At 33.8% G+C, this 20,015-nt stretch overlaps 1 protein-coding gene across 1 annotated transcript; it reads right to left on the bottom strand.

The window, feature by feature from the left end:
• Positions 1–2,644: 2,644 nt before the first annotated feature.
• Positions 2,645–3,034, bottom strand: LOC145240477 (protein FAM200A-like). Its single transcript, XM_080103974.1, has one exon. The coding sequence runs from the start codon at positions 3,032–3,034 to the stop codon at positions 2,645–2,647; it is 390 nt and encodes a 129-aa protein (XP_079960100.1).
• Positions 3,035–20,015: the final 16,981 nt, after the last annotated feature.

Here is a 20,015-nt window from a genome sequence, read left to right as displayed (position 1 = left end):
TTCTATCCCAAATATCATCAATGGACCTGAGGTCATCTCGTCAGCATCAGACAAGGCCAAACTATTTGCCAAGAACTTTGCTGCTAATGCTACCCTATGCGACGAAGGCCATCCCCGTATTTCCTCCTATAATGGACAACACGCTCTGCAACATACAAATATCTGTGTGTGATGTCGCCAAGCTAATCAAGAACCTTGATTCCAGTAAAGCAACTGGCCCTGACGGCATTTCAGTTATAGTGCTGAAAAAGCTTTAACTAGAACTTGCCCCCATACTTACAAAACTCTTTAAGCGTTGCCTTAAAGAGAAGTGCTTCCCAACACCCTGGAAAACCTCATCAGTATGCTCTGTATTTAAGAACTCAAGTGAAAAGTCCTCTCCCTCTCAGTACAGACCAATAAGTCTCCTGTGTGTTATGAGTAAGCTGCTGGAATCCATATTAAATAGAGAAGTAGTCAACCACCTCAGCAGAAATAACCTTTTTAGTGACACGAAATATGGTTTCTGTTCTGCAAGATCTACCGCAGATGTGCTAACAGTTATATCTCATAGGATTAGTGAATCTCTTGACAAAGGCTTCCTTTCTAGGGTAATTGCTCTTGACATATCAAAGGCATTCGATAAGGTATGGCATAAGGGCCTACTTCACAAGATGTTCAGCTACGGTATAACTGGAAATGTTTTCTCAATCATAAAACCATTTCTCTCTGATAGGCTCATAAGAGTAGTAGTTGATGGGCAGAAATTAGATGCCATCAATATTAATGCTGGAGCCCCTCAGGGATCAATCCTAGGCCCAACTCTCTTCCTGATATACATCAATGATCTCCCAAAACACATGCTTAAATCATTCGTTGACATATATGCTGATGACACGACCATCTATGGCAACATATCAAAGGCCGTAAATGACAAAGTTCACTCAGATTCTCCCTCCTCTGATCTTGAGCGTGTGGTTCAGTGGGGGAGGAAGTGTCTGGTTACTTTTAATTCATCTAAAACCAAGTTCCTATCTTTACATCATCAACGCTCTGATCCCCATCTGGCATCAATTGATATGGGTGGCTCTCGCCTAGGGGAAGCTCCATATTTTGATAAGCTTCTGGACTTGACCTTTACCCCTGACCTGAAATGGTATACGTACATCAAGTCAGTTGCCAAGATCGCTGGAAAAATGGTAGGACTCTTCTATCGCCCCAGAAAATATCTCACCCCTGATGCTATTCTCTATCTGTATAAAAGCCAAATATGTCCAAGGATGGAGTACTGCTGCCACATCTGGGCAGGAGCTGCTAAAAATAGCCTATACTGCCTTGACAGATTACAAAATAGGCTTCGTGGCCTAGTGGGGGATGCCCTTTTCTCTTCCCTCCAACCTCTCTCTCACAGGAGAGACGTTGCGAACCTGTCTTTGTTTTATCGTTACTACCATGGCAGGTGCTCGTCTGAACTCCAATCTCTGGTCCCCCCTCGCCAATCTTTCACGGAAAACACCCGTCTAGCTGAAACCACTGTCAAAAATTTTCCCCACTCCTTATCTGTGCCAAAATCAAAACGTAGATTCCATGAACAAAGCTTCTTTCTTAGAAGTGCACGCCTGTGGAACTCTGTTCCGCTTGCCTGTTTCCCACCTGACTACAACTTGGATATCTTCAAGTCCAATGTGAACAAGTTCCTGATGAACCGCCTCCTTAAGTAAGACACTTTATCAGATCTCCAAAACTAACGCACTGTACACGCAATAACCCTTATCCCCGAGTGGCTTCCGGGCCTTGATAAGTGGTGACTACCTTGTAAAAAAAAAAACAACAGACATCCAAAAGGCGTCCAATGGCAGTTGTGTGTACTTCAGTTTGTGTTCACTTAACTCAAAATTGGAAAGATTAATACTCGAAAAATCTAGGATAGGATTGCGAATCAAATCAAATTCTTCAATGCTGTTTGAGGGGAAATATTCTTCAGTTTTATTTTTTAAACATGTCAAATGTTCACTAATAATGCGAATCATCTCGGTAATGCAGGTTTTGCGAACTGATGAAAACATATTTTAATCGTCTACCTTCATTTTATTCTTCCATATTGCAATTTTCTTCTTAAAGTAATTAATTTATTTGTTGCCGTAAGAATGTTTTCATTTCTGCTTTGCATATTGCTGTTCAGACTATTAAAATATCCAAATATTTCGCTTAAGTACTCTTTGGGTATCCATAATTCATTTTTCAGGTATTGATAAAATCAATAAGTTTTTCATTATAAAAATAAAATAAATAAAATAGTTCTTGCTGAAGCTCATTTACGCGAGATAGCACCTTTCCTTTCGACAACCATCTTACTTCTGTGTGCAATAGTAAACGAACATATTGAGAATCCATATCCTTGCACAGCAACTCAAAAATTCTGGACTTCATCGGTCGAGTTTTTATGAAATTTATCATTTGAATCAGCACCTCCTTTAGTTCATTTTGTCTTATCTTTGAAACTAAAACTTTCTCTGTGTAAAACACAATGAGTTAGGATTCTGCTTTTTCCACTAAAGATGCGAAACCTTTAACAGGACCAACCATTGATGGTGCTCCATCGGTACATATTCACACGCATAAATCCCATGATAATCTATATTTTTCTAGACTTATTATGATTGTATCAAAAATATCTGGAAGTTTTGTAGTCGTGGGTAACTGTTTGCAGCAATTGATTAATCATGACATCAACATCGATGACATGCATAAATGCAATTAACTCTACATGATTATTGATATCAATGGATTCATCGATTTGTAGAGCAAAAAAACTATTTTGAAATTTGGGTATTACATTCTCTGCAATATTATCAGATACGTCAAGAATCCTTCTTTGAATTATATTGTTCGAAAGAGGGATCTTGCTAATTTCTTGTTCGGCTCTATCTATCATAATTTTCATCATTAATTTGCAAGCTGGAAGGATCAATGATTCTGCAAGAATATGAGACTTCGATTTAAGATCAATAATTCCTGCCACCTCATACGAAGCCAATTGAGCTTTTTCGGACATAGTGATTGTTTTCTTAAATAGTTGGCTTTGTGTTGCATTTAATTCTATCAGATACGCAAAAAATGTTCTTGCGGTTTTTAACTTTTAAATTCAGATAAATATATCTCGGCTCAATCAAAAATTTATTGATCGAAATAAGCACCATCAGAATTAATACACTTTTGTCAACGCAAAACAAATAAATTTAGTCCAGTAATGTAAAAATCTTGCGTTATGATGGCGATGAAGTCGCTGAAGGTGTTTTTGATATCGCTTAGGGGTTTTAAGCATTTCTCACGCAGAAAGTTGTTGAGATGCTTGAAAAAGTGGTAGTCTCTAGGTGAAAGGTCTGGAGAGTATGACGGATGATGCAGAATTTTGTATCCGAAACATGTTTTTTTAATGTTATTAAATGAAGAACCATATCGGGTTAAAATCTAGTTATTATTACGCATATATTCGTCAAAAAACACGTTTGAAATTTATAAATATGCTACAATAATTTTTACAAAATCGAGTCTAAGAGAGCGGAAATACTGACCTATATAAAAACGAAGCAGAGTTAAACTGAAATGAAATACAATTTTGTAAATAAATTATTTTTATATTTTAGTGTAATACTTTACTTCGTTTTGGTACTCATATTTTCCAGTCCTGATTTTCGTATGTCTGATGCTGCCATTTTTTTTTTTGACAAAAAAGTATTAAATCCTTCTCTCTATTACATTATATAATACATTAAATGTCCTTTTCTCTATTACATTATAATACATTGATTTTAACCCCAAACTTTCCCCATTTAATGATATATAGATAAAGAAAAAATAACATAAAAATATTTTTATTACTTATAATTTTTTATCATATTATGTTGTCTGACGTCAACCAATATAATTGGTCTTCAAAAAAGAAATGTTGAAATTCAGAGAACTTTGCGTCAGTCGCGTCTAATGATTATTCCTATTTACTTGCCCCCACCCATGAGGGCAGAGTTAGACACAAGGTTGGTTTTTAATGTGGGGAAAATCCAGCTCCCCAAAAGGGGCATCTGGATAGGAACAAAAATAAAATTTTCCTAAGTCATTAAGGATTTTCCGCTACTGGCCAAGAACGGAAAAGGTGAATCAATATCAGAACAAATACTTCACTTTATTCCTGGCCCAAATGCCAAGAATACCTATTTTTAACATTTCATAAGCATCGGTTATATCAAAATTTTTACGAAGAGTTTTCACCCTCTGCCCCCCCCTTTTTTAATAAAGCTAAATTTAACTAAGTATAGGCCACAATGAACCGCTTACACGTATCAACTGTGTTCCAAGATTCAGTGGTATTAGGATCTTTTCACTCCGTACACAAGGCATAAATGGTATGCTAGTGAATGCAAAGCAACGATTGTTCTGACTAGCATAAAATGCCAACGTCAAACAAACCAGGTCCCAGTACCACACCTGCAATACAATCGCACCATCTCAGCCTAGGCAACTCTTAACGTCTCCAGCGGACCCAGAATTTCCATTCCAACAAGTGTTGGTCGACTTCGTCGATATACAAGGTAGAAATTTTATGGTGTACGCGGATCGATATACTGGCTGGGTTGAAGTGGCTCTAATGATGTCAGGAAGGGTCAAAATGGTATGCGATATCTTGAGAATTTGGTTCTGTACTTATGGTACACCTGAAGAAATTTCTTTGGATAGTGAACCATCGTTTGAGTCCCAGGAGTACAATTGCTTTTTGAGAAACTGGAGTATACGGAAACGTACCTCATCGGCCTATTATGCTCAAAGCAACGGTGACGCAGAGTTAGCCATTAAAATTGCAAAGTGCATACTAGCCGACAACACAGAGTTATGGACGTCTATGCTACGATCGAGCTGTTCGAGCTTTACTAACCCATCGAACGTTCCTGTCCAAGACGCGCAGTGGTATTAGAATCCTTTCACTCCACACATCACGGCGTAAATGGTATGCTAGCGAATGAAAGACAACGATTGTTCTGGCCAGGTTTAGATATAAAAATCAGGCAAACCAGATCCCAGTGCCACACTTGCAACACAATCGCTCCATCTCAACCTAGGGAACCTTTAACCATAATGCTATATGGTCGGATCATTAAAGACCAGCTTCCCATCTTACAGGATAAATACCAAACAAGGAAACAGTGAAGAGAAATAGTTGAATTAAGAGATGGAGCAATGAGCAAAATGCATATGCGGAACGAATAATTCTCCGATCAGCATTGCCGTCCACTCCGGAAATTCACAATCGGAGATTTTGTCCAAATTCAGAACCAGGGTGATAAATACCCATGTCGATGAACGAAAATGGGGTATAGAGACACATGGGAACCGACAGTACCAAGTGCGAGTAGATGGGAGCAATAGAGTAACATTGCACAACTGTTGATTTCTCCATAAAAATATAGCCAGTTGTGGATGGCCCACACAACGCCACACCAAGAACTTCGAACCGGTCTATTAATCCTGATCCCCCTCAGTAACAACTTCCCGAGGAAGCAATGAAGGCTGAACGGCACATCAGCATTGAATCGCCCAGCGAGCACAAAGAAGAAATTGAAGTTGATGTTACCACGGTACAATATACACACCCAATCAGCCCTCTTCCGTTAAGGAAACCTAGAGCATCAAAACTAAAAGCATCAAGGAAAACTAGAGCATCAAGGAATTTATCACCATAAATGCACGGATAGTCACACAATGTTTTTTTACTGCGCGTGGAGATAACCACAACAATTCGTCTTGTGGTCATGAGAGGGAAGGGCATGCATACATATAACAGTTATCTGTCCCTAATATTAGGAGACAATCAGAGTAATCCCTTCTGGACAGGAAAAAATTAGAGTGACTTCCTCAGATTTCTATAAATACCGTCAGCATGGGCGCAGGCATTTGTATTTTGTATTGAGCTCACCACCAGCTAAAAAGATGCAATATCCCGCTTTACTCAACTTTTACAGTCTCCAATATTCTTATAGGAGTCTGTGACATATTTCCATTATGTGGACGCCCGGCGCGAACGGAAACCCCACGATATCATTGTATCATCTTTAGACAGAACAGATACTACCTAGCCAAAAAACCAAGACAGAATAGTTTAGTTTCACGTACGAACCAAAAGCGACATCATTTTTATTTATTTATTTATTTTGCATCGCGTCTTTGGTAATCGGGAGATCTATTTATTAAAAAAGAGGAAAGAAGGTGATAACATACGACCAACATTTAATTAGCGTATATATACTAATTTAATGTTCGCAGCATGTTATCACTATGGCTATGACAACAGCATATTCTTTTCATTGTTTTGACTCTCGAGTGTGTATCCCTTGATATCTTATATGCTTTTATACAGAGTGATGTAGCCCTCGGTTGATTAACTGTGTCTGTGTCGAATATATACTTGAGAGCCAAAACAACGAAAAGAATATGCTGTGGACGTAGCCCTATTTATCAACTTCTATCCCCCTTTTTAATAAATAGAATATCCAGATCGAAGAATTTATAATCTGGAAACCGTGACACACGTACGTACGTTAAAGATATAACGGGATTAATGTTTTTATAGCTCGACATTTTTAAATAAATAAATAAAAAATCAGAAAAAGAAAACAAACTGATTTAATCTAATATTATAATGGGAGTGGAAAGCGTAGTTCATTTTTTCATGAACGTGGGGGTAATCATCCCAAACATCATAAATCCCAGGAATTACCTCCTCATTTACGGGTGATTAGATGAAGGTTGCGAATATCTGTTCTGTGGCCATGATACCATACTCACCAACATTATCCTCTCTGTTTATGGGACGATCCTCCCAGGTATGATTTCCTCTTTTTGTGAAGGAGGTAGGCAGCAGAGTATATTTTCGTTCATCATGATTTCATCCTTCCAGAATTACCTTTTGCATGTTTGCTCTGCTGGTGGATAGTGTACTATCTGTTTTGTTATCATGATAAAACGCAGATATATATATTTTAAAAGTAATATGTATTTACTAGCAGACAGCCCGGCGTCGCCCGGTCGTAAAATACGTATTATATTTTGATTCATGCAAAAACTGACACATGTACAAGCGAGTGTTACGTTTTTTTTTCTAAACAGCCCACTTCCTGTAAGTAAAAAAGTACCCAAGTTGAGATCGAAACGAGAACCTACAGACAGTGAGTTAATTACGAGAATTATTCGGCCTACGTGACATGTCCTTTAAAAAAGTGTTTTCAAACTGACTTATGCTTAAAATTAGTAATCCCTAATGTGAACCATTCACGCATGCGCAATCGTGAAACAGTTAGCAAACAGAGAAAAATATTACGACTTCCACGTACTAATTTTTCAATTTTGATCCGTTTCTGGATGAAAACACATTAAAAAGTTTTCCACGTGTCTGAATAACCTATATACCAAATTTCAAGTCAGTAAATTAAAAATTCGTTGAGTATATAGGTTGAGAAGTGAACTCACACACACATTCTCACTTTTATGGATATATAGATTTAAAATCAACTTAGATTTTTTTCTGGGAATTGTTTCAGACAGGACGTAAAGCCACTTAATGTAAGAAGCTAACTAAAATGAAAGATGGTTATCGTAAAGACAGGAAATGATTGTTGACTTTAGTTTGAAAAAGACCAAGATTAAAAGATAGGAGGAAAAATCAGTAGAAAGAGAATTCCACAAGTCGGCGGTTCTTGAAAAGAAGCCACTGAAATAGGAAGTCGTATCGTATTACAATGAGATATAAAGACAGTGATTTGATGAAGACCACTTCACCAAGGAGTTAAACGAGTTGAAACAAAAGACTCCAGCAATTCTGAAGAACATACCGTAATCATATTATTTATATCAAAGAAAAGACCGAGAATAGCAACATCGGGTTAGTTTTAACAATATACGCCTTCTTCGGGAATAATAACATTTTCTTTTTCGATCCTGGCACTAGAAAAATCTGTAAGCTTTTGCTACGATAATTAAAAATGTTTTTGCTAAGCGGTTTAAGCTAGAGGGCGTGCCATTAATTAGAAATTAATCCTCGGTGTACAAGCGCTGTGTAATTTGAAATTTCTAACGCAGAAATAAATAAAAAAAAAGGCTTTCAATATCAATACACAGAAAGAATAGAAAAATACGAGCATGAAAAGTAAAATATTGCAGCATTAAGAATTGATTATATAATGTTATAAATTGAATTAAAAATATTCTTAATGCTGCAATATTTTAAGTTATCAATTTATTATATTTTTTACAAGAACATCTTGTCTCTTTTTTCCAGTTTTAACAACTAGTCCTTTACTTTTCCATGTTTAAGCTTAACCATATCAATTTTCATGTTCACATTTTTCTATTGTAATCCATGATTTTTTTTCAGGTTTCCAATAAATTCACTTGTTATTTGTTTAATTTCAGTCTTATTTTTTGCTTCCATAAACATGTATGTAATAATAATGTACGACACTTGTCTGTTTTAAATAAAATACTCCCAATTATCTCCTTTCATACTTTTATTCTGTCTGTTTCACGAGGTACTCCTCTGTTCGCGACAGAAGTCCCTACAGCGACGTGGTTGCTATGGAAACCAGTCATAAAAGCGTCGCTCACAGCGTTACATGTTTTTATAATTTCGAACACCAGATAATTAATCATAACTTTTCTTTTACTGAACGAAAATGGAAATTTTTTTTTCAGAATGCCGCTGAGAAAGTGATCTATAAACTGTAATAATTGTTTGAAATTCAGTCGAAAATGAGTGAGCGGCGAAGCTTTAAAGCAGTTCTAAATGACTAAAACTGCTACTTAACTATACATTCAAACACTACTGTGTGTGAATTATATATATATATATATATATATATATATATATATATATATATATATATATATATATATATATATATAGTAGAAACCCAAGATACGGCATTGAAAATTAGAAACAAAATACAGTACAGTATAAAATACACATGTATATAATCAAATAATATTATAAATAACACCGCAAGGCGGAGCAAATACTGTAATCAGGGCCCGGAAAAAACATCGTATCCCACATCGTAACCAGAAAAAAACATATCCTAGAGCTATCATATTCCAGGATGCTACTGTATATATATAAACTCTCTCTCTCTCTCTCTCTCTCTCTCTCACACACACACACACACACACACACACACACACATATATATATATATATATATATATATATATATATATACTAGCAAAAGTACCCGTCGTTGACTGGGTTCAAATACAACCTACAGAAAATGGACTCTGATTTATGAAAGTATGATAGGTTATGAAAAGGAAGGATTGTAAATTTGAGTTGAATTTCGAGGTATCAAAACCAAAGCAAAATATGATGAAAGTAAAAATAAAATCGATAAACCCCATAATTTATTATACCATACCTGTTCACACTGAAATACTTATCACAATATTCTGTGGATCTAAATTTAAAAAAACCTTGTTAAACTTTGTGACATATTTCCATTCTATGGAGGTCAGGTGCAAACAAACACCCCATAATTTTATTATACCATATTTCTTCAAACTGAAACATAACTATCAAAGTATACTTACGCAGATAGATATGAAAAGTTTTTATTAAAGTTTGTGCCTATTTCCATTCTATGGAGGCCAGGCGCGAACGCAGACTCCACAATTTTATTATACCATCCCTATTTAAGTTAAAACATACTTATCAAAGTAATCTTTTGTACATCTATATCAAAACACTTGTAAACATTTTTAAAATTTTTTATTTCCATACTTTGTGGACCAAGCGCGAATGCAGACCCCACAATTTTAATGAACCACCGTTCTGCCAGATCAAACATACCCATTCCTGTGTCTCGATACATCTTCTATCATTATATGCAATCAGTTTTTTAAAAATAGTCAACCATATAGGAACACACACACACACACACACAGAGCTTTATATTATAGATATATATAATAGGATTATAGACAATACAAAGCCATATATTGGTATATATAGATTTATTTGCCGATGTAATAAGGAAAAATCATTTGGGGAAGGTGTTCTTTATACCTCGATATTTTGCAGCCTAGTGCTTCTCATAGAAAGCTGAGTCGCAAACAGTTCAATGCGACATCTAACTAATTGGGGGTTATTAAGGTATTTGATTTATAGAAGATGATGGGCGATGGGTATGCAGGAATTTTTGAATGGTTGAACTAATGCAGATGAATGTAGGCTTATATATATATATATATATATATATATATATATATGCGTGTGTGTGTGTATGTGTGTGTGTATGTTTGTGCGCGCGCATGTGTGTGTACGTGTACGTGCGTATGCGTCTGTGTATGGATGCATCCGTTAGGATTGATTTCTTTATGCTTGTGTTATTAGTCAAGCGAATATTACATTCGTCCTCAGAAACGCGCATCGAAAATATTCAAATGTAATTATGTAGAGGCAGTCATGATACAATTTTGACGCATTATACTAAATTTGAATTACGGCCATGTGAATGTTTTTTAAATTTTTTTTTTAATAGCGAAAGAATACTGTGAAATTAAATAATAAATGTGTATAACATTCTTTTTTATTATTTAAATTCATTTTCTTTTGCTATTAAATGGAAGCAAGTGATCGGAAACTGTTCAGCCTGGACGTTGTTAAACTTGAATAAAAATAATTGAATTATAAATTTAAATTCTTACTTTCCGTAAATCGATGAATAACATATATGCATTATATATATATATATATATATATATATATATATATATATATATATATATATATATAATGTAATCAAGTTTAAACATGTTATTCAATTATTTTAATGAATTTAGAAAATCTGACTCAACATTTTCCAGAGAATTTCCTAGAATCACATTTATATCAATACGTGCTCTTTTAAATTGAATGATTATCTCAATATGCACACGCGCGCGCATATATATATTGAGAAATAAAGAACTTTAATGGAAAATTCGAATATCTATGTATCTCATATAGACTTCAAGTGTTAGCCCCATGTTGTGGGCCCCTTGATTTCTGAGAACTTCAACCGAAGTAAAATAAAACAAAAATACGAATACATATATATATATTCATATATATACATACATATATATATATATATATATATATATATATATATATATATATATATATATATATATATATATATGAATACACACTGGAAGGGTGCCTGTATATATATATATATATATATATATATATATATATATATATATACGAATACACACTGGATGACCTTTGACGTGTTATTGCCAAAATATAGCCTTATGTAATGCGTAGAGGTGTGAAAATTAGATCTCGAGAAGACGCAATGTAAGCGCGACTCCCGAGGTGGGGAACAGATTGTATTTAAATTATAACTGTTACAAATTAATATTTGGAATAAATCACCTATTTGTATAATAAAAATATTTTTTCGGTGATTTATTTAAATTTAAAGTTCTCCGCCTCTAAGAAAACACCTTATATATATATATATATATATATATATATATATATATATATATATATATATATATATATATGTATATATATGTATATATATATATATATATATATATATATATGTATATATATATATATATATATATATATATATATATATATATATATATATATATATGGTATGGATTCTCAATATCAAACAGGGCTGTGAAGATGGCTGGTTGGTAGTTTGATTGACTTCAGTAAAGAGTTGTTGTCATAGGTCTTTCTCTAACCATACCCTGCGATCTCCGAATCTTCTATCTTCGAGTAAACACCAGTAAAATCTTCACTCCTCCACTAGCGAGACCTGTGGAAATTCCACGCAGCATCTTTTATATGCCATATGTTAAATTAATAAACTGAAGATCTCATTAATGCAGAATCATGTCCGGTTTCAAGATAGTTTAAGTTTAACAATTTTCACCGTAATTTAAAACACAAATACGAAAATAGGGGCCCCCAAAATTTCATAAATACTGAAGACGATTCATCAAAACATGACGAGACGGGTCACACTGCTTGATACCGTTAATAACAGGATGAAAACATGTTCAGATACGTATTAACCTTGTATTTCTTTCAATAAGCCTGACGAGATGCCAATCTAAAAAATCCTTGAACAATAAAAAGTTTAAAATTGTCTAGTTGATGTCGAAACAATTGTAACATTCGAAAAGATACAAATATGATGTAATCTTTTTTCCTTGTTGTTTTGGTTTTTGCAAGAATGCTCGATTACGGAAATGTTAATCATGTTGCTTTATATTTGAGTCAATTTACCTGGCTTAATTTTTATTGATATATGTATGTTGTCACTGGCTAACAAATTTTAATATATTAAACCTTTTGGGAAAAATTTTCTAATATATATATATATATATAGTTAAACTAGAAGTTGGAATTATGTGCACTTTCCGTAAATAACTTCATCATCTATTCCGTGATTTGGATGAACATTGTTGCGCGAAAGATGACCAACTCGATTTTCTGCCTTCCTGTCTTTCAGTGCCAGCATTGTGTCGTTCTCGGGTGTTATCCTCGTATACCTTTCTTTGCCTGCTTCTCCTTCTTTCTCCCTGTACAGTTCCTTGCAGAATAGACTTTGCGAGATCTGTTCGTAAATCACTATCAAACAGTTTATTTATTATCTGATCGTTCATGGTAGGGTCCGTACCGAATGGTATATATATTATTTTAATTGGAATTCATTACTGAGATGAGTATTATTTATTAATTTTATTTATTGCGGACTATTATCCCCATCTTTCTCAGTTGTTGTTTCACAACGTTTCGACCAACGATTCCTCTGGCCTTCGTCAGGTGGTAACCGCGATGGGATAGGAAGTCCGAGTCTCCTAACTGCATTCTCAGCAATTACTGCCATCCATAATTGTTGTCTCATCACGTTTTTGGCCGGCTGGCTTTGAAGTAGGATTGAAACCACTATCTTCATCAGACAATTCTCACCTGGAACCGTAGAGATTCAACGTCTCTATTCATTGTGCCACGAAGGGCGATTAAGGTTGGAGTTTTTTGGTCTTATAAATCCACGTTTATTCATTAACTGATCTTCCATGGTCGGGTCCGTACCGAATGTTTGTTATGAACCCGTTTCTGTTAACACTCGCGTTCTTTCTAAGTCCTTTGGTTGTGAATGCCAAATTAAACAGTCTATTCTAACTAAATAATTCTGCCAAACTTAACGCAGTTTTTAACGAACGTACTTTTTAATAAAATATTATTTCCAGTCATTGGCCACCACCCCCAAACTGAACTTGATCTCAACATTCCTTACCGCCGCCATCTTAACTATGAGGCGGCACCTAGTTTAGGTTTTCGACTGTGATTCCGGCGTTCATGGTCATCAAAAGGATTTAGGTTTAATGTTGGAGTAAATGAAGCGCATTTTTTTTTCTGTCCTCGTCCTCTTCTAATTAAATTTAGCAAATTAAATGACTTGATTTTGACTGTCACTACAAAAAGGTTTAATGGTTTGAATTACTGGGTTTAAATTTCGAAAGAAAATATTTGTATAAAAAAATAAAATAAATTAAAATTATAAAAAATAATTTTATTAACTGTATAAATTGATCTAATATTAAGTGAGAATTTTGGGGTGAGTTTGGCGATAATGTTTAGTAATGTAATTAGGTTCTAGCCAGGAACAGCATATCTGATACAATAAATAATCTTCCTCCTCCGGCCAGAGCCAAGACCCTGAACAATGTGAGGAAAAGATTCAGTAGAAGAGTAAAACTATCAGAAGTAAGATGAGTAAAATGAAAAAGTGAGCGCCAAAATTTTTGGAAGTCTCGATACAAAAATTGTTGCTCAGTTTCCAAATAATCTGCTGGTGGTGGCTAAGGTGACGAGCAACGAGTCATTTTCTATTTATGAATCATTTTGAAAAAAAAAAATGACCAGATATTTGGGTGATTTCGAATCCAAGTAAAAATATTGAATAGTGAGAGTTATTTGCGAGATGTTCTAGTTTACAACGGTTTTCTGTTTGCAACAGTTGGCGATAGTTGGTGGCTCGGAGGTCTCCTTTAAGGGATCAGAAAGATTGGAGAAAAAGTTGGGCGAGAGAAGCTCAGATTGGATGAGCAGGTGAAGAGATGCGCTTTCAATCGAGCGACGGTGATGCATCGACAGGCGAATATTTCAATTGAGTCTTGGCTGATACACTAAAACTTAACGCTTGGGGGCCTTTTTTTTGCTGATGGTTTCACACACTCACAACCCAACTGATTCATACACGGTGTATCGGACTTTATGTTCTTTCTTCTGAATCTCTGTTGCTTTTATGTTTGAATACTTATAAACCAGCGTTGACGCCCTTGATGATTGCTAAGACGACACGAGTAGAATGACAGATAACTATCAACCGATAACGCCTGATGTCTACGTTGACCGTATCGCACAACTGATTTATACACGGTGTATCGGAGTTTGTGTTGTTTTACGTTTTGCATACTTGAAAACCAGTGCATGTTACCTCGGCGATTGCCAGGGCGACGGGAGCAGAACCAGAGCGAGGATGAGAAGAAATGAAGATAAACAGAAAACCACGTCACGCAAGCGTTAGTAGTTAGCTTTTTTTATCCACTATTTAACAAATCCTGAAATAGACAGTTTTTTCCTAGTTCATGATATTTGTTTTACGCTAGTTGGGATGGATTCTCACGTCACAATATCAAACAGGGCTGTGAAGATAGCTGGTTGGTAGTTTGATTGACTTCAGTAAAGAGTTGTTGTCATAGATCTTTCTCTAACCATAGCATGCAATCTCCGAATCTTCTATCTTCGAATAAACACCAGTAAAATCTTCACTCCTCCACTAGCGAGACCTGTGGAAATTCCACGCAGAATCTTTTATATATCATATATTACTGCTGGGCATTCTATGAACGTTCAGGATGAATGGAGACCCCGCGATATTATTGTAGCCCTTTTATTCAAACCGTAAAAGTATTCATCTAAGTAATCTGGTAAATGTGGTGTCTGAATATATCTGGTTATTATGATCTCCATTATCCTGATAAAAGTCTGTAACATATTTCCATTGTGTGGACGAAAGGAAACCCTACGATATCATCATACTATCTTTAGACAAAACAGATACTACCCTTGGATCCTAGCTAAAAGACCAAGAAAATATATTTTAGTTTCATGTGCGACCCAAAACGACATTATTATTTTCTTTTTAAAATTTAATTAATAAAAGGCGATAACATACTACAAACATTAGATTAGTGCATCTATATACTAATATAATATATAGGCACAGAGATATTAAGACTAATGACAGACGTCAGAAATAATAAGAATGGTTCTAAAGCAAATATTGTAGCGTATCTATATACTAATTTAATGTCCGTAGTATGTTATCACATTCTATCCTCTTTTTTAATAAATAGGATATCCTGATCGAATAATTTATAATATGGAAACTGAGACACACGTACGTACTACGTTAAAGGTACTATGGTATTGATATATAGGTACCAGTCATTTTCTCACCCTGCAGACATATATTCGTCATTGACACCTTGTCTGATCCTACGGCTCGATATTTCGTAACATTAAACCTTCCATAGCTACGCATTCTTTGCCTTATAGAAAAACGAAGGAAAAAAACAACACAAAAACGTTAACCTAAAAAATGTCCAAGCTTTGAAATTCAGAAACATCATGATCAGTGGAAAGAAAGCAATCCGCAGAAATCTCATTGGAATTAAAATTCGATCGTATAAAATAAATCCAAGAGAAATTAAAAAAAAAAAAAAAAAAAAAAAAAAAAAAAAAAAAACAACAACAACAACAACAACAACAACAACAACAACAAAAAAAAAAAAAAAAAAAAAAAACACAAACAAATAAACACACAAGACAATCGAAAAAAAAAAGTTTTTCAGCTCTTAAATCCAAAATGGCGGAGAGTCGTCCATAACAGCAGGAAAAAAAAGGCTTGACAGTAATTAAACTCGTGTGGCTGTCCAGATTTCTGAAATTCATCAAACATTATTGGACGGCTCAGACCAGCCTCGATTTCAGTTTGTTTTCATATTTTTATCCTGCTACAAAACTGAATAAATGCGACAAGGGGAAAATAATTATATGAAAACAAAAAATGAAATTGGATGCTAAAATGCTAACTATTGTAAAAATAGTGGACACTAGCAGGAATTATTGTATATAATGCTATTCAATCTTGCAGGTCTTTTCTAAAAGATTACAACGTACAACAACTGCATAAATATAAAAGAGCCTTTCTATTTCGCATATATTCTCATTGATAGCATACGACCTACAAGTTACAATTTTATTCTTATTATTCAGTTTCCTCTACATTTACTGATGTAGTGATGAACACTTACTGATTAGAAATAACTTTTATATCCTTATAAAATTGTAGATATAAAAATGTTTTGATATAATATATTGCTTTTCTCAATTTTTGCATTTACAAAATTTTATTTATGTTTTAATTAGCACTTGCTAACCGGAGACCCGTCTATTTTCTAAATGTTTTGTTTATTTCCATTTTAATATACATCCCGTTCATATATATATATATATATATATATATATATATATATATATATATATATATATATGCATACATACATACATACATATATATATATATATATATATATATATATATATATATATACATATATATATATATGTGTGTGTGTGTGTGTTAGGTCATGTCATATGCTACTGGTACCATGTAACCCAGTACAACCTGCCTCATGGTCGGGTCACCGGCGACTAAACTGATTCCCTCAGACTTGTTTGGTGAGGAGGATGGCTAGTCTCCCTGAAGGATTAAAAACAAGACTTCCAAAAGGTGAATGAACCCTTTTTCGGTGTCAAAGGCCAACTAGCACCATGTCTGCTTGTGTGTATGTATGTGTGTTTTGGGGTGGAGAGGACACCCGTAAGTCGTGGTGAAGGCAACCTTTCTAGGAGACGCAAATCTCTGATTTAAAAACCATAAAGCAGGAGACCAGTACCGGCATTAAGCTGGTCTGCAGTTTAACTTATTGCTAGCTATCTTGCTCTTGCTTGTTGCTGGATCTCAACATTTTGACCGAGAGAGAGACTTAGCTGTCGTACAATGCTAAGACTCTGTAACATCATCTGTGTATAGATACACCCTCAGGCGTTTGTCTATTAAAATGGTCCTGTGGCGATGGAAGTCATTTTTGGCTCATGTCTGAGGGAGTGGCACTCGTCTGACAAGACATTGCAATTATCATATGTATATATATATATATATATATATATATAAATAAACAGGCAATATAAAGTATGTAGTATATACATATATATACGTATATATAAACAGGCAATATATATATATATACATACATACATACATACATACATACATATATGTATATAGGAATTAGTAATGTAACTCTTGGAAGCATTATTAAGAATTTAATCACATTGAATAAACAGATAACACTGTTTTTAGAACACGTTACAAAGGAAAATATTTAATTAAAGAAGGATAAAAATTCTTAATAAAATTGTATATGTAATAATTTTTGTTATAATATTTCGCTTTTCTAAATTTTTGCATATATATATATATATATATATATATATATATATATATATATATATATATATATATATATATATACAGGTTAGAAAAGCATTTCATCCAAGGCATGAAAATTGTTAAACAAAATGTTTTTACTATAGGCTTTAAAAAATAAAGGTACAAGATTCAATTTAAAATTTATTTATCTTCAAATGCACTTTTATAAATTTTACAGAGTAAGGTATAAAAATTTAATTTAAATTGAATAAAAAAAATTACCTTGGATTTGTTTTATGTAATGTACATTCTGTTGCACTTTAAAAAATTAATTGAAAATTTTATATCTATATCATTAATTGCTAGATGAAAGATAATGTTTTTAAATTGCAACAGAATTCCCATTAAATAAGGAACATATTTCAAATAGGTTTCATTAACAAATAATCAGTATATAACGAGACAGATAGAGATGAATATTTCAAAAGGACTGTAACTGGTTACGGTCAATAGTAGTCCTCGCCAGCGAAAGTCTTTGTTATTTTTATTCTAATATTATTATTATTTAAAACATTTTGTGTCCTGCTCTTTCGCGCGAGGACTAATATATATATATATATATATATATATATATATATATATATATATATATATATATATATATATTAGAAAGAAAAATAAAACTGTACGTTGAAATTTACAATTCAAATTTTTTGTTCGACTGAATACTCCAAAAAACAATTTACAATGTCCATATTCTCTCTCTCTCTCTCTATATATATATATATCTGTCTGTACTCCTATAAATTCGTTTTTCTTTTGGGTTTATTGATAATCATATTAAAAAACCCTTTTCTACTTATTAAAAAGAAAATACAATTTTCTTATAAATGGGCTGTACAATTGCATCCATCTGCAAAAGATCTAGCTAATTAGCATATTCTTTTAAACATTCATTTTATTTAATTCCCTATTAGTTTTTTTACGGTTTTCTTACGGAATGATCATCTTTAGTTAACTATTACGTGTAATTATATTCATGCAGATATTCTACATGATTTATACTTGCATAATATTTGCGTAAAATGTTTACAGGAAACACAAAATAGTTTCCATATATATTTATGTATACGTATATATTTTGTTGCACAAATTTTGCCTACCAAACTCCTCCTAGAGTTTTTGGTCTACATGCATGAAACTTCATATATAAGGCATTTGAATCCATGCAAAACTTTATATTTGGGGTTTAGCCCGGAAAAATCGGTGCAAAAGTGTGAAAATTGAAAAAAAAAAAAAAATGAAATTTGCCAGGGGAAGGTCGAACGCCGCCATTACGAACGCATAACGTATTAGCTATTGGTTCATGTTTTAATTTTTAGCCTTGCAGTAAACATGTTTTCATAGCCCAGTCATTTATGGCAGAGGCAAAATAAATCGGGAGCTGAACGTTTTGGTTTCGATTCTCGGTGGTGGCGAATGAGTCTTTTCTAATACTTTTTAAATCATTACTATATATTGCATCCAATCTATCTATCTATCTATCTATCAAAGTGAAAATGTCTGTCTGTCTTTTCTCTATGGTAGTTAAGGAAGACTATTATACAGAAAGGCATTACTTTACATATTCACACTTTTCAATATATACATATGCACATAACCTTATGAACAGTGCATAGTGCTAGAGCAAAACCGGGTGCAACTGCTAGTATACATATATATGTATATATGTATATACATATGTATATGTATATATATATACATATATGTGTATGTGTGTGTGTGTATATGTGTCTGGTCACGAATAGGCTCCTATATGGTTGACTATTTTAAAAAACTGATTACATATAATGATAGAAGATGTATCGAGACACAGGAATGGGTATGTTTGATCTGGCTGAACGGTGGTTCATTAAAATTGTGGGGTCTGCGTTCGCGCCTGGTCCACAAAGTATGGAAATAAAAAATGTAAAAATTAAAGAAAACGTTTACAAGTGTTTTTGATATATATATATATATATATATATATATATATATATATATATATATATATGTGTGTGTGTGTGTGTGTGTGTGTGTGTGTCTGGTCACGAATAGGCTCCTTTATGGTTGACTATTTAAAAAAAAATGATTACATATAATGATAGAAGATGTATCGAGACACAGGAATGGGTATGTTTGATCTGGCAGAACCTTGGTTCATAAAAATTGTGGGGTCTGCGTTCGCGCCTGGCTCCCAAAGTATGGAAATAAAAAATGAAAAAAAAAAAAAAACGTTTACAAGAGTTTTTGATATAGATATACATAAGAGTACTTTGGTAAGTATGTTTTAAATTAAATAGGGATGGTATAATTAAATTGTGGGGTCTACGTTCGCGCCTGTACACCATGGAAATATGGCACAAACTTTAGCAAAGA

The sequence above is a fragment of the Euprymna scolopes genome, chromosome 2 (assembly GCF_053919585.1).
Source record: "Euprymna scolopes isolate OS-2025 chromosome 2, ASM5391958v1, whole genome shotgun sequence".
Taxonomy (NCBI): domain Eukaryota; kingdom Metazoa; phylum Mollusca; class Cephalopoda; order Sepiida; family Sepiolidae; genus Euprymna; species Euprymna scolopes.
This window is presented reverse-complemented; position numbering and strand designations above follow the sequence as displayed.

Coding starts and splice junctions, on each gene's coding strand:
- LOC145240477 (XM_080103974.1), bottom strand. CDS start 3,034: ATGTCCGAAAAAGCTCAATTGGCTTCGTATGAGGTGGCAGGAATTATT.